Source organism: Danio rerio, chromosome 3, assembly GCF_049306965.1.
Source record: "Danio rerio strain Tuebingen ecotype United States chromosome 3, GRCz12tu, whole genome shotgun sequence".
In the NCBI taxonomy this organism is placed as follows: Eukaryota; Metazoa; Chordata; class Actinopteri; order Cypriniformes; family Danionidae; genus Danio; species Danio rerio.
The window spans coordinates 2,417,703-2,433,399 of NC_133178.1; the positions used below are offsets into that span (position 1 = coordinate 2,417,703).

At 38.3% G+C, this 15,697-nt stretch overlaps 2 protein-coding genes across 4 annotated transcripts in view; one reads left to right on the forward strand and one right to left on the reverse strand.

Moving 5' to 3' along the window:
* Window positions 1–15,697, forward strand: part of plbd1a (phospholipase B domain containing 1a) — a 364,744-nt gene that overhangs the window by 53,312 nt on the left and 295,735 nt on the right. The gene's annotated exons all lie outside the window — the stretch shown is intronic.
* LOC101884509 (interferon-induced very large GTPase 1-like) lies at window positions 4,461–15,585 on the reverse strand. Of its 3 annotated transcripts, XM_073943819.1 has the most exons (5): window positions 15,488–15,585; window positions 13,058–13,218; window positions 12,299–12,358; window positions 11,305–11,333; window positions 4,461–10,367 (listed from the first exon to the last, which is right to left on the reverse strand). In XM_073943819.1, exons 2-5 carry the CDS (start codon window positions 13,077–13,079, stop codon window positions 6,723–6,725), a joined length of 3,756 nt encoding a protein of 1,251 aa, XP_073799920.1. In that variant the 5' UTR covers window positions 13,080–13,218; window positions 15,488–15,585; the 3' UTR covers window positions 4,461–6,722. The 3 variants fall into 3 exon arrangements, with proteins under 3 accessions (XP_073799920.1, XP_021330491.1, XP_073799919.1); XM_021474816.3 differs by lacking the exon at window positions 15,488–15,585 and having other exon boundaries at window positions 13,058–13,283; XM_073943818.1 differs by lacking the exons at window positions 13,058–13,218; window positions 15,488–15,585 and adding an exon at window positions 12,788–12,866 and having other exon boundaries at window positions 12,299–12,477.

Consider the following 15,697-nt stretch of genomic DNA (forward strand, 5'->3'; position numbering starts at 1 on the left):
AATTAACTTCATAAAAGTATGATCTTGTTTTTTTTTCTTTTACTTTAAACAGTGATAGAGCTATACATCTGGGGTTTCTGCTCAGCAGCAAATAAAACAAATCCTTCTTTACACTCAAAACCAAAAAGCTGCTTGTTAAAAATAAAAATAGTATTGTGGCAGTTCAACAAATAAAAGAAAAGGACAATTTAGTTTTTATATGGAGCTCAGTTTCAATCTATTAGCTATTTTTTTTATCTTCAGAAGGATGAGTGTCCACCTTTTCCTCAGACAGCACAGATCTGCTTGGTTTGACTGTCACCTGCCATTTCAGTGGATCTGAAAGCAGGAATGATCGGACTGAAATGGGCTCATGAAGGAATAATGTCACGGGGCTCTATTACATTTAAAGGACACCTATGGTGAAAAATCTACTTTTCAAGCTGTTTGGACAGACATGTGAGTAGAGTGTATAGACTGTCATATTGGGGTCACATAAACACACACAGTCCTTTTTTATTAATTTAACAACAAAAAAACGGTGGACCAATCGGAACGGTTTTCAGATTGATTGCAACTTTCAAACCCCCCCCCCCCCCCACCCCACCCCACCCCACTGAATGCTCAGAATGAAACGCGAAAGTGTAAGTTACTGAGGTAAATTTGGTCTTATATTCACACATTCATTCAGTGACAACTTGTGACACACTCCCTGTATTGTTTACCACGGCACTCCTGCATACCTGCAAGTGTGACTAGAAAACAACATTAACACTGTTTATTTGACTGTGAACATGTTGTACTTTGATAGTCATTGGCTACTAATATGATTTCGCTATTTAGAGTTTGTAAATAAGATTTTCATGAAATTATATTATTAAGGAGAAAGTCTGAATGTGCAAATATAAAACCAACTTATGTGTAGGTCCACATACCCTGCCGTACAGGTGCAGTTCAGTGTCAGAATGCAGTAATTTTGCTTGTTGGTGATTAATTACCCAGGCCTTGTGTTACATTAACTCCGTCTTATTTCATTGTCTTTGGCTAGGCAGAATCTCGGTTTTTAGCTCTACATAGTGTTAAATCTGGTCATCAGGGAGCATTATTTCTTGCACATGACCTTAAAGAACATTGTTGGCATCCAAAGACTTGTACACCTTTAACTTCTCTTTTCTAAAGTCACTTAGAGCTTCAGTGAGATTGTATATTTGCGAGATCGTCTGCGGCTCTTTCTCTGTGTTTGAGTCAATTTAGCTTTTTCAATATGTACTTTTTTATATACTATATAAATATTTATATACTGTGTTTAGCTGTTTCTTCTTTATTTTTTGTTTGTTTGCTTTTTGCATTTATTTGTCTTCATTGTTAAATATGATTGTTCTGCCTATTTGTTGTTGTATGTATAAATTGTATGCACTGTTTATGGGCTTAATAAAAATAAATAAATAAACAGAGTAAAGCAAGGCTGGGAAAGATTGCGGAGCAGGATCCGGCTCAAATTAAGCACTGCTTGTATCAGTAACAGATTCATTCATGCACTTTACTACAGTCAAACACAATACAATATTTATTTCTATTTTTATGTGGGCACTTCTATTTAAACTGTGTAAAGGTGACTTTGTCTTTTAGTCACAATTAGAGAGTTTTATGTTCTATATTGGTTGTTTGCAGGGCCGGAGTGGGACTCCTTTTCAGCCCTGGAGTTTCAAGTCCGGCCCACCTCAGTTCACGACTGACTATATTAAAATAAGGTCATTTCCAATTCAGTTTCTAATGACACTACCGAGTCATTTCAAGAAAGAAAACAGCAGCTTTAGAACTTCTAATGTTCAACAACCCTAACAGTATTATATGTCTTAACAATAAAAATGAAAAAAAAATGTAGTAATGCATATTCAGGTGAGAATCGAAACATGGGTCGACAGCGTAGTAACACAACACGCTGTCCACTGTACCACAATGGCACCGTCATAATGGGAAGAAAAAATATATATTGCACTGTGACTCACCATGATCTTTTTCTCCCCTTTTAAGATTTCTTAAGTATTTATCAAGTAGTGAATCATCATTTTCTTTGAGCAGGTGTATTATTCATTAATATTAATTATTTGAGTTCTTACATTCACTAAGGTGCCGCTGTTTGGGGTCGAATGATGATTCACGTTTACATCATTAAAGTTACCCTGCAGGCTGCATTTTGCTCACGGGGCTGCGAGAAAATAAATAAGAGCGGAGCTGCAGCAAAATAATGAATAAAAAGAGTGAGGCTATGGTCAAATACATAAATAAATGAAAAGAGTGTGACTGCTGAGATTGCAAGCAGCAAGGGACACATTCCCTAGCGGCCAAAAAACCGACCGGCCCACCGGGAATTCTCCCTGTCCTCCCGATTAGCCAATCCGGGCCTGCTACTGTTACAGAGAAGCAGAGGACTCAAACTCACAATCCTGTGACCTTATGACCCCAGTCCTGCTGACCCCCTGTCCTCTAGGCTGGTCAGGACAACTGTCGGGTTTGTGTCCCCAAACTCATGATCTTTGAGGCCCTGCGCTACAGTCCGAATGTTCGATTGTAAATCTCGCCTCCTGCTGCAATTCAGGTCCTCTCCATCAACCAAACCAGGCCCATATAGGAAGAGCTTTGCTACCAGAGCAACTCCTATCCAATCGGGGCAATCGGCCATAGAGGAACTGCAATGTTTTGTAGTGATGTCACATCCTGTATGTGTAGACTCATCCTGGCCACTCCCACTCAGTTGGTTTGAAGTATTTGTAATTTTTCAAAAAAAACTCACGGTTGTGTGTGTGTGTGTGTGTGTGTGTGTGTGTGTGTGTGTGTGTGTGTGTGTGTGTGTGTGTGTGTGTGTGTGCGCGTGTATGCAGATTCAAGACCTGTAACTGCTTTTGTACATGTCAAGACTCGTATCAAGCAGTCGCCATGTCAGTGACGTCACACGCAGCGTCAACTGAAGCTACTCGAGTTCTGCAGGTTGATCGCTGCTGATTCTGCTGCTGCCGAAATGTGAATAAAGTAAACAGGTAAGTGAAAACACAATCACTTGCATGGGTTTTCTAGTTGCACTTGGATGATATAATGTCCGAGCAATATATGAAAATGCTTTTTAAATATGGCGCCATATGGGCATTCCACGCAAATCTCCAGACCCGTTAGTAAGTTATGAATTAAATTAACTTCGTTATTTACTACCGTGATTACTTGGATACTTTTGCAGTATTTTTAACCCTTGTGTCACGGTCACACAATGAAGACAAGGAAGGTTATCTCGTTTCACCAATTTCTCAAACAAATAGTGGATTAATAAACAAGAGAAGCAGGTAAGTGATAGGCTCTGCAGTTGAGCAGATGGATTGTAGTTTACGTTGTAAACATAGAGTGTAAAGTCACTTCCCTTTATAATAGCTTTGTTCATCCACAGGTTTGAGAGAAACATCCACAGGAGAAACATATGTTGGAGAGGGGAAATATCCACGGATGAAGGTGAGTCAGGGAGAAGGTAAGGTGAACTGTTAGACATTGATTCCAGCCACTGACTGACTGAAATCGCTGGGTTATATGAGGAGTCCTTGATGATGGGTGCAGGTGTGTATAATCAGAACTCAGGTGATTGTGCTCGGGGGTGATGAGAGGTGGCATGAGATGGGAAGTGATGATTGGTGCTGAGGGAACGTGATGGTGAGAGAGAGTGGTAGATGGAGCAGCAGGAACGAGCCGGGGATGTGGCACCTTGGCTGTTTCTCAATATGCGTTCTTCAGCAGCCTTGCATCCTCGTGTTCTCATGTAACGTCATCATCAGCTGCCTAAGTTCAGTTCCAATACTCAAGACCGCAAGTACAGAGGACACGTGAAACTTCCTGGATGTGTTCTTGATATCGAGGACGCACCGATTGTATGAATGCTGTATTGTTTAAATAATTTACCATTTAAAACACGTGAAGGTCATGTGACCATCAGGATGAACGCAGCATCCCATTTCTCACAGGACGGGTTCTCTGCCCTCGCGGTCACCTGAGTTCGTTCATCTGAGGACACCTGGCAAGACCGGTCTCCACAAGAACGCAAGTCCGTTCTCTGTTTTCTTGTGGAATTGAGAAACAGCTCTTGTGTGGTCTTACAATTATATATAACATAATTTCATCTCTCTTAATGTGTCAAAAATGTCTGCCTTCTCTAAAGCAGCACAATTTAACATTACTTGTTAAATCTATTTTTCATTAAGAAACAACCTCATCATTAAACACAAACTGTGACTGACCCTGCTCTAGACCGTCAAGGAAGTTTCATAAAATATACAGTGCGAAACATTGGAGTTGGGTCCGTTTATTTATTTATATGTTTCCCCCTTTTTCCAACCAGATAGCACAAGCAACCTTTACATATAACACCAAAATGCCAACAATCTCGACACTCTTCTTCATTATTCCTAATAGAATTTGGAAATAAAATTGAAAAAGAAATCAGTCAAAGTGTGAACATTTATTTAAAGATAAGCAATGACAGAGCAATAGTATAGGTGTGTGTCATGTCATCAATACAGTAATACAGTCATCTATCACACAGCCATGCTTCTGCTAGTAAATCAAGTCTATTGTAAATGATGAAATTAACAAAATAATACAGTCTTCAGAATATATTCTATACACAAGTCTTTTTTCCTGATTCAGCCACATACTGGAACATCAGGAGAGGACCACAACAAAATAATACACTGTCTTGCAAGATAAGTACAAAAGACATTGACATCCATAATATTTAGTTTTTCGTACAATGAAAGTCAGTGATTACAGGTTTCTAACATAACACATGGATTTACTCTCACTTATGCATAAAGTGAGTAAATAATGTGTAAATGTTCATTTTGGGCTGAACTATCACTGTAAATACTGTAGTGTAGTTTATATTGAATGCTTGATTCTGATTGGCTGATGATCGTTCAAGGTTTGCTGTTATTTTCAGATAAACGCACAGATAAAGTCGTTTGTGTGAGAAACTAATCTAACACATTTTCAGTTTGTGCAGAAAAACCTGACAAATGTCTGAAACAACATCTTTATTGTGGATGTAGGAGCTGTAGTATAAGTCACTTCAAAAAAGTAATCCATTACACATTATTAAAGCTGTATTGACATTACTTTCCTAAATGCATTGTCTGACAAGTAACTTCAGGCTCAATACTACTTAAATCTAAAAGTTAATTTATTTTAATTATTAATTCTATTGTTTAAGCATAGAGGTTTATTTTTGAGTCAATCAGGCTTAACCTTTACTAAAAAAAATAACACTTTACACAAACACTAAATATGATCTGTATCAAAACATTAAACGTCACCATATTACATACACTATTTTGTCAATTTCTTACTAATTGTTTAAGCATGTTTAATTACATCGATAAAGTTCTTTCACGAGTTTACACTTGCAGTCGTTTAAGTATAAGGTGTATTTGGCGTGCTGTAGGGGCTCTGAGCTTGGGGAGACACCCCAACTTGAGTTATTCCCCATATCAGGAAACAAAGTGGAGTTGGGATTCAAGCGAAGTATCTAGCCCGGCCCTAGAACGCTCCCCCCGGGAATGTAATGCTTAAGAGGTGAGGGGATGGGGTGGTGGAGGGATGCTAAAGTCGTCAGATGCTGCAGGTAAGACAGCTTTGGTATATATTGGGGTTTGGTCGAGAACTGATTTGATAATAGAATAATTGTCATTGGCGTATTCGATACTGAAACTTCTGCATATGCTCCTCCCGAAATTTGTTTACAAAACATTATTTTTGTTTTATTTTATAATGTCTTTTAATATTACATTCCTTCATTACTGCAATTGATTCCTGGCAAATTAAACAGACACATATTCCACTGACCTCTGTGAAGAAATATTCTTTGCCCCATTGTGACTAAAATTTCCTGCTCTCACTGTTGATTTTCCTTTTTCTTGCTTGTGTCATGGCTCGCCAAAACCTGATTATCAATTATGTTTCCTTCAGTTTGTTCGGTTCGTTTCACTTCATAACAGGAACTGCTGCCTAATTGAAGGCATGTCATAGCGACACCCGGTGGTTATTTATTGAATTACGTTCATTTTTGAACGTTAACTGATTGCCACAAAACTGATTGCGGGCCGCAGATGTCACTGTCATATTCAACAAACCATTCTGTCGCCAGTCTTTCTGTGTGTGTTGGCTCATAATCATCCTAATACACAGCACTGCCTTCAGAATACAAATGTTTCTACATCTGTGTAAATCAAATTAACATATTTTTTAATTCACACATTTGATATGATTGTGTGATCTTGTGTGTAAATATTTATGAAATGCTGCAACATGTCCAACATGTGGTGAACACAAAAGCAAGGGTCATGCTGCAATATGTGTATGTCGACAGTTTACACTCAACTGAACTTAGAAATGTATAGATTTTTCACAAATATTGCTATTTAGAGCATCTTTTTTGACTTGAACATGTTCAGTAGATTGATGTGCTGGGTTCATGATCTTCTGCTGCAGGAGTTTAATGTTCTCCTTCATCTTGGGTAAAACACTGATGCTGAACTTATCTCTGATGTAGCGACTGACTTCATCTCTGATGAAACTCTTGAAGTGATCTTTGGGATAATGAATGTAGTTCATGTATTTGTCAAAGTCCTCCTCTTCTGCCAGTGTCTTCAGGATGTGTTTCTCCAAATTTGATCTTTTTTCCACTCAGGGATTCACAGTCTGATATCAATTCAAATTCCAAATCTCATTTCAAAGTATTTCTGGAAAATACTGTAGTACTCTTCTCTTTTTTTCTTTAAATATATTTCAGGATCATTGTCTTCTCTGAAGAGGCTGTGTTGTTCAGTGATTGTCTTGTTTGCTCTTTTACAGATAGAATAAAGCAAATCAATGAAGAATTTATTTGTGAACTTATATTTCACTGCTCCTTCCACATGTTGTGTTATTCTTGCCTTGATATAATCTATGAGTTGTTGAATGAGGCTGATGTTGTAGCCCATCTTTGTAATGTTAAATGACTGAATCAATTGGTTTGTCTGCTGAGCAACATCTGTGATGAATGATTTAATTTCAGCTTCATCCTCTTTAGACAGAGTCTCACCTCTGGCATATTTGAATTTTAATGAAAATCTAGAAGATTTTTTCATCTTCACATAATCTGAATAACTCTGCACAGTGAAAATATCGGCGTAGTCATTGCTTGAACTGCTGTCTTTGAATAAACTTCCATAGACATCACTGAGGATTAGAGAAAGATCTCTCATTATGTTGATGTCTCTGAATTTAGGAGTGTCTCTGATGATCTTCTTCACACTCTGTTCCCAAAACAAATTAAACTCTTTCATCAGTGTTTCTTTATTGTTGGTTTTGTCTTTAAGTTGTAAGGCCAGTTCTGTGCTCTTTACATTGAGAGCATCAATCTTTTTCTTCATGTCTCGTTGCTGAAGAATGTCATTTAATTTCTCCTTTGTTTCTCTCACAATGTTCTCCTGAAGCTCTTTGCTTTTGATTTCAAATGATGTTCTCCACTGAATCAGTATATCTGCATCTGGATCCTTCTCAAAAAACTCAGTCATCCGTTTTTCCACTTCTTCACTTGTCTTCTTCAGTTCATTGTAAAGATCAATTTCCGCAACCTTATGAATTGCTTCATTTTCTATTTGGTTGTGTAGTTTGTTCTCGGTTTCCATCACGCACCTGCGGAGACTCCAATACCACTTGCTGTATTCGGTCTCCAGTTTCCTGTAGACAGAAATCTCCAGAGAATTCCGGAAGCTGAAGACAAATCTTTCATTCAGTAAAGCCTCCCAGAGATCTTTAATACAATCTTTTAAGTGTGTCAACAACAGTCCATCTGATCTCGAGACATTTAACAGAATAGATTTCTTCAGCTCCTGAATATTCTCACAGTAGTTTGGGTTTGGTGGAGCCATTGGTGGACTGCCCTCCCAGAGCTGAACAAAATACTTCACATCATTCTGAACATCAAATCTAATGACATCACTGAAGCGTTCTGCATCATAGACTTCCTCTTCAGCAGCAAGTTTGGTCATCTTATCCAGTGTTTCCTGCAATCGTCTTCTACCCTCCATGTTTCTCTTTCCAGCTGTGATGTCTGAAACATTCTGATGCACAAACACACAACTGGGATTCAGTCTGACCTTCTTCATCCTTATGAAGGCCTGCACAACAATCTGAAGAACATCCTGCATCTCAGACGGGTTTTCTCCAAAGACGTTGATCAGTGTCAGATTTGCAAGACCAACAACAAATGTGGCCAATTCATTGTCATGATGTCTTGTTGATCTTCCAGCCAGTTCTAGAGCACGAAGACCCTCAGTATCAACAACCAGAATATAGTCACAGTTCATCTGTGTTTTCATCTCCTCAGACACTTTGACCAGCTGCATGAAAGCTCCTCTGGTGCACCTGCCAGCACTGACGGCAAACTGGAGTCCAAACATGGCGTTCAGCATGGTGGATTTCCCAGAGCTCTGAAGCCCTAAAACTGACAGCACAAAGACTCTGGTCTGGTCTCCCAGCTTCTGGATGAGTTCATCAAGAACAGCAGAGATCCAGACCAGAGGAACATGAGCAGCATCTCCATCCATCAGCTCCAGTGGAAACCCAGAGATCATCATCTCTGCTGCGAGACTCGGGAGAGAAAAGAAGTGAACCGGCAGATCTTTCTTGTTCTCCTTCACAGATGAACATGAAACATAGATCTGACCGATCTCCCTCATGATGTGCTCCAGACCAAAGGCTGCAGCTTGAAGATCCTCAGATATTCTCTCAAGTTCAGCTTGTTCTGCTTTGAGTTGTTCAGATTTGTTATGGTTCTTTTTTAGTTTCATGACTATTGACCAACTTTGATCATATTTGTGGTGTAGAGCCGACAGGTCAGCTGATGTATGTTCATCCAGGAGAATTTTGAGCCATTTGAGGAAAAACTTCTTTTCTTGTTCATTATGTGAGTTAATTTTTTTAACAAAGACCTTTATGAAGACACTGATGTCAGACTCATGCTGCTGTTGACGGATTTTCTTCATTTCTGTTTGTTTTCTACTGATGTCCATTTCTATCTCATCTCCTTGAGGTCGATGTAGTTCTTTGTTCTTCTGACTCCACTGATGCCACAGTTTCCCCTGATGAGGCAGAAATGATTCTTTGATTTCTGTCAGTTTTTTCTCCTCCAGTAAACTGATCATCTGCTGTGCTGCTGCTCTTCCTCTCCTGCAGTCTTCATCATCTTCCTCATCTACTCTGATGTCTGAGTGTTTGGACACATCTTCAAGTCTGAAAGTGGGAGATGATTCTGAGAGACAATCATTTATTGCTTTCATAAGTTCTTCAGATACTTCTGACTGATTTCTGTCTTTTAGACCGATCTTATATTTTCTTTTTTTCATCTTAGTTAGAGTAGATTGACCCTCACTAAGAAGGCAAATAAGTGGCTTTCTGTTCTTGGACAAGATTTGGATCTTTTCTGCATGTCTGTCATTCTTGTTCACTTGTGGCAGAAGTACCACATTGACTGAGGCCATCTCAGTGAGGATCCTCCACTGTTTCTCGTGGTCTCCTGCATCTCCATGTAGATTACAGAAGGCCACACAGTCAGTGAATTTATCTGTGTTTTTCCCAGAAGGGCAGAACCAGGCGATCTCCACCACTCCATCCATCAGGACTCTGGATCTGCTGCTGCCTGGGCAGTTCCTGTGGAAGAACGTGTTGTGTTTGTCATTGATCAGACTGTTCATCAGCTGAGACTTGGATGAAGACACAGAGCCAAACCTGAAGAAGAACACCATTGGAGTTTGTGCCTTGTAGATGGGCTGGGTTTGACTGATGGTTTCATTGTTGGTGTTTCTGATCTTCCAGCTCTTGGTGATTTGTCTGAATGTCCAGAGAGGAAACTCAATCTGTTGTGTTTCTGGATCAGGAACAAGCAGAGGCAGAGCGAACTGACACTGGGACAGTTTAGTGACCATCAGCTGCTTCAGGAAACCATCAGAACAATGAAACACAGCCATCTGAACATCCATCGGGTGAATTTGCTCAGATTGATTCAAGTCTTTAGCAAAATACATTTCACTGAAAATATCAAAGTCATCTTCTGAGTCATCTTCATTGGTTATTTTAACTGTAATGTATCTTGCTTTATAGTTCATCATCAGTAGTTTCTGTATGTAAGTCTGAATCAGCTCCTCTTCACCACAAGACTCCTGAAACTGTAATGAATATTCATTAATCTGAAGAACATCTGTAGCTCTCAGTTTATAGTACCACCAGTTTTCAAGATGAAGTCTGTGGATTATAGTATCGATTTTCCCTCGATCTGTGCTGAATGCTGTTGTTTCAGTCTCTTCGTTTGCTCCCTGTTTAATAGAGAAAACAACACACTTTAATCATTGTTTACAGTAGGGATTTTGAGTCATTTTAAAGAGCCCCTATTATGGGTTTTTAATTATCTTCCATGAAGTGTGTAACACTAAGGGAATTAAAACATCCAGATGAGGATTAAATATTAAAGTGCTCCATTTTTAAAACCAGGGGTGAACTGGAGCATCAATCTGGCCTGCCACTGAGAAAATCTTCCATCAAAACTAATGTACAGTAATGTAATGTAATGTGTGTATTTATATAGAGCATTTATTGTGTATGGCCATACACCCAAAGCGCTTCATAATCATGAGGGGGGTCTCTCCACACCACCACCAGTGTGCAGCTCAACTTGGATGATGCAACGGCAGCCACAGGACAACGGCGCCTGTGCGCTCACCACACACCAGCTATTGGTGGAGTGGAGAGACAGTGATAGAGCCAATTCTGTGGATGGGGATGATTGGGAGGCCATGATTGTAAGGGCCGATAGAGGGACTTTGGCCAGGACACCGGGGTTACAACCCTGCTCTTTCACGAGAAGTGCCATGGGATTTTTAATGACCACAGAGAGTCAGAACCTCGGTTTAACTTCTCATCCGAAAGAGTAAGGATTTTAATGATGCTGCATATGCTGGCGCCATGACTTACAAAGGTGCTTGATTGAAAATAAACAGAGCTTCAAAAAGTAATTGACTTTGCTGTTCATGAAGGATTGGGAACCCTGAAAAGACCTTCTATAATGCATAATAGAAGCTCTTTAGGAATAATTTAATAATTGTAAATATGAATGATAACATCATAATAATGTGCCAATGGTCTAAAAACAGAACATATTTATATATATATAATATATATAAAATATATTAAATATTTTTCTAGATCAGTGTAGTGTCAGATGAAGAACACTAATCCAAATCTCTGCAAACTCACCTTCACCTCCTCTTCATCCTCCTTTCCAACTGTTAAAGACAAGAATCATGCTTTAGCAGATCACACAGACTCAATATCAACTTACAGATTGTCCTTTACAAAATCATCAAATCAATTGCTTATGCAAAGTGAAGGCTGCAGTGAAATGTAGCAGTTACTCTTCATATATATTCATTTTAGTAAGTGCAGTATTCATTGGTGCGTTTTTGATTAATATGTTGGGTTACGTTATAATAAAGGTAAATAACTGCTGTCATATCAATAACATCAGTCACCATTCATGATTTCGGTGCCGAGTGTTTCTGTTAGGACTGCAAGATATTAAAAATAAACTGACACACCAATAATTTGCTTTTCTGCAATATATATTGCCATATTAATGTAATTCCACAAATGTATTTAGATAACTCTGTTAGGAAGAATACATAATTTTATGTTGTGATAATTTTGTAGGGAGTGTGTTTATTATAAAGTAACAAATTAATACAATAAAACAAAGATACAAGTAAAACAGACTGTGCTTTATGATATTCTGGATATTCTAGCAGTATTGAGATCAAATGTAATTTAATTAAACAATGTAATCAAATGTAAAATAACACTATATGGTCTTCATTTTAATAAAAAAAATACAATTAATCTTTGTTAAAGCTACAAATCTTATAATTTCTTGTGGCCAAATGGATATAATTAGCATTAAATCTTACACATAAATTAAAAAAAAAATTTTTCACTGAACTGGGTTAAACTTTGCTATTTTTATTGCTATTAAACTTTTCCTGGTTAATTATAAACACTGAACTCAACATTGCTGATTCTGTGACGTGACTATTGCATATTCACTCGAGTTCAATGCTGAAACAATGTATCGTGCAGCCTAGTTCTGATGAATCTTAAAATGTGATTAACATTAATTAACATTACAGATGTTGAACAAAAAGAGTAAGTGAGGTCATCTCATGTGTTTTCACATATATACAATTGTATGACTCACAGTTCATAGGTGGACTTTTGCTCTTTCTTCTGCTGTGATCAGGAGTTTCAGCAACACTTTCTGTATGAAGCAACATTTTATATTTTATTTTCATCCTGGTAACACTTCCAACATAAAGATCAACATCTTCAGCTGATTCTTACTGGCAGGAATATTAATTAAACATAAAGAGTGAGACACTAAAAAAATTGAGGCGACACAATGGCTCAGTGGTTAGCAATCACCTCACAGCAAGAAGGTCGCTGGTTCGAGCCGCGGCTGGGTCAGTAGTGTTTCTGTGTGGAGTTTGCATGTTGCATGTATAGGTGAATTGTTGAACTAAACTGGCCATAGTATATAAGTGTGTATGGGTGTTTGCCAGTACTGGGTAGTACTGGAAGGGCATCCGCTGCGTAAAACATATGCTGATTAAGTTGGCGGTTCATTCTGCTGTGTCGACCCTTGACTAATAAATCAACTAAGCCGAAAAGAAAATCAATGAATGAATGCTAAACACTTATATTCAAGAGTGTACAATCATTCAGAGTTTTTTCAGTGATGCCTAAAGAAATGAACCAAATGAATAATTATTGTCATTACTGTTTATAAACTGTGTCGAGAGATCCTCAGATGTTAACTGCTATAATCTATGATCTCTCTATAGCTCCTCATTTGCTCAACATTAGTTAATATCCACATATTCTTCTGTATTAAAATGAATGGAGTAGTTTAGTACCATAGTTCTGTTTGTAGTATTGCCATTGTTTTTCATAACTTTACCTCTGCCTTGCCTCTTTGACATGATGATGTTTTCTTCTTCGTCTCTTTCTTCAGTGTTCAGTGGATCATCAATTCTGTCTGTTCATCATCCTGTAATAAATTCATCAGTCCTGGGACTGTTCATTTCTCTAGACTGCTGTATGCCATGTGGAGCTGCACACCTGCTGTGAGTCAATGAACAAACACACTGATTCAGATTCACTGAGTCAATGAACAAACACACTGATTCAGATTCACTGAGTCAATGAACAAACACACTGATTCAGATTCACTGAGTCAATGAACAAACACACTGATTCAGATTCACTGAGTCAATGAACAACACTGATTCAGATTCACTGAGTCAATGAACAAACACACTGATTCAGATTCACTGAGTCAATAAACAAACACACTGATTCAGCTTCACTGAGTTGATAAACAAACACACTGATTCAGCTTCACTGAGTCAATTAACAAACACACTGATTCAGATTCACTGAGTCAATAAACAAACACACTGATTCAGATTCACTGAGTCAATAAACAAACACACTGATTCAGCTTCACTGAGTCAATGAACAAACACACTGATTCAGCTTCACTGAGTCAATTAACAAACACACTGATTCAAATTCACAGAGTCAATTAACAAACACACTGATTCAGCTTCACTGAGTCAATTAACAAACACACTGATTCAGATTCACTGAGTCAATTAACAAACACACTGATTCAGATTCACTGAGTCAATTAACAAACACACTGATTCAGCTCTGCCTTCAATACTGTCTCTAGTGATTTACTTATCTCACGTCTCTGATCTGGGTATTTCTGCTATTGCTCTCTCTTGGTTCTCTTCATATCTCTCAGATAGACAATTCTTCATCTCTGTTAAGGATTTTCTGTCACCCACTCTCCCCCTGAAGCGAGGTGTTCCCCAGGGATCTGTTCTAGGCCCATTACTGTTCACAATTTACCTAAACCCACTTGGTCTGATTCTACAATGTCATGATCTAAACTATCATTTTTATGCAGACGATATTCAACTTTACTCTGTCTGTACACTTACCTCATCCGCCCAAATTAACAATATCTCTGCTTGTGTGAAGGATATTAATGATTGGCTCACCTCAAATTCCCTGAAACTCAACATGGACAAAACTGAGATGATTTTTATTGGCACCCCAGCACTTACCAGCAATATTTCCACCAGTTTCTCCTGTGAGATTGCTGGCTCGCACATTAAAATGTCTACTTCTGTCAAAAATGTAGGTGTAATCTTCGACTCCACACTCTCTTTTCAGTCTCACGTTAAATCTGTCACTAAATCTGCATTCTTTCATTTACGTCGCATTTCACAACTGCTTCCCTTCATCAGTAGCAAGGATGATGAGACTATTATTCATGCATTTGTCTCCTCACGCATCGACTACTGTAATGCTCTTTTCATTGGTCTGCCTGCTAGCCTCATCTCCAGATTACAGTATATTCAAAACTCTGCAGCAAGAATACTCACTCATACCAAACGTTCTGCTCACATAACCCCAATCTTCTACAACCTCCATTGGCTCCCGGTTGCATACCGGATTAAATTCAAAACTCTTCTCCTTGCATTTAGATCCCTAAATAACATGTACCCACAATAACATGCTTGTCCCCTACACCCCAACTCGTTCATTACGTTCCTCTGTCTCTGGCCTTCTCGCTGTCCCTCGGTACCGCCTCTCTTCAATGGGGGGCAGATCATTTAGTGTTATTGCACCTAAACTCTGGAACTCTCCACCACGCTCACTCCGCTCTGCTAATAATATCAATTAATTCACATTTTTACCTAAAATTCACTTTTTTGCTGAATGCTTCACTTCTAATCTGCCAAACTGACCACTTCATTTGATTAACCTCTGCTTATTTGTCTCTTAGGTCTTGTTTTGTATTTCCAGTTTGTTTGTTTGACTTCCTGTATGTTTGAGAACTTAATGTTGTCTCTAATGTCTGCTTGTACTATCTGTTTTTGTTAAATTCTTTATAAAGTGTCCTTGAGCTCTGGAAATGTGCTATATAAATAAAATATATTATTATTATTATTATAATTATTATTATTCACTGACATCCACAGAGGCTGAATTCAGAGTGTTTATTTCTCCATCTCAGTCTCTCTGTCATGACGAAAGACATGAATCTGCATGAGATGTTTAGATCTTTCTTCTTCGTATAGTTTAGTGAATCTGTGTTGAGCATCATGATGTTTGACGTTCATCTCTACGTGCAGAAGTCTTTGAGGATCTCAAATGTGGAGTTTTATTACGATTCTTTGATAAAAGTGAAAGTGAAACTCTCAGATGTTGCTGCAGTTCATACTGATCATTACATTTATTTAGTTTTGCATCTCACATGTACATTTCATTCAATAAACAAAGAGAGTATTTATAGGGAAAAGTCACACTGTACCTTTAGTTGAACATTCGCCGTGTTCAGAGGTTTATTTTGGAGATCAAGAAGAGGTTTGCAGGCGAAGTCTCTCTCAGAAAACTGTAAAAACCGGTTTCTGTGTTTCTGGTCTGACAACATTTACTATAGGGGAAAGTTCAAGCTCTAGCTGGTGTGAACATTAGGTATAATATTGAAACAACATTCAGTATATTCTGTGTGCTGATAACT

Excerpts from the sequence above, each read along its gene's own strand:
- LOC101884509 (XM_073943818.1), bottom strand. The coding sequence starts at position 12,392 with ATGAAAATAAAATATAAAATGTTGCTTCATACAGAAAGTGTTGCTGAA. Across the intron at positions 11,334-12,298 it reads CAAAAGTCCACCTATGAACT|TTGGAAAGGAGGATGAAGAG; the intron begins GTGAGTCATACA and ends TGTCTTTAACAG. Across the intron at positions 10,368-11,304 it reads AGGATGAAGAGGAGGTGAAG|GGAGCAAACGAAGAGACTGA; the intron begins GTGAGTTTGCAG and ends TCTATTAAACAG.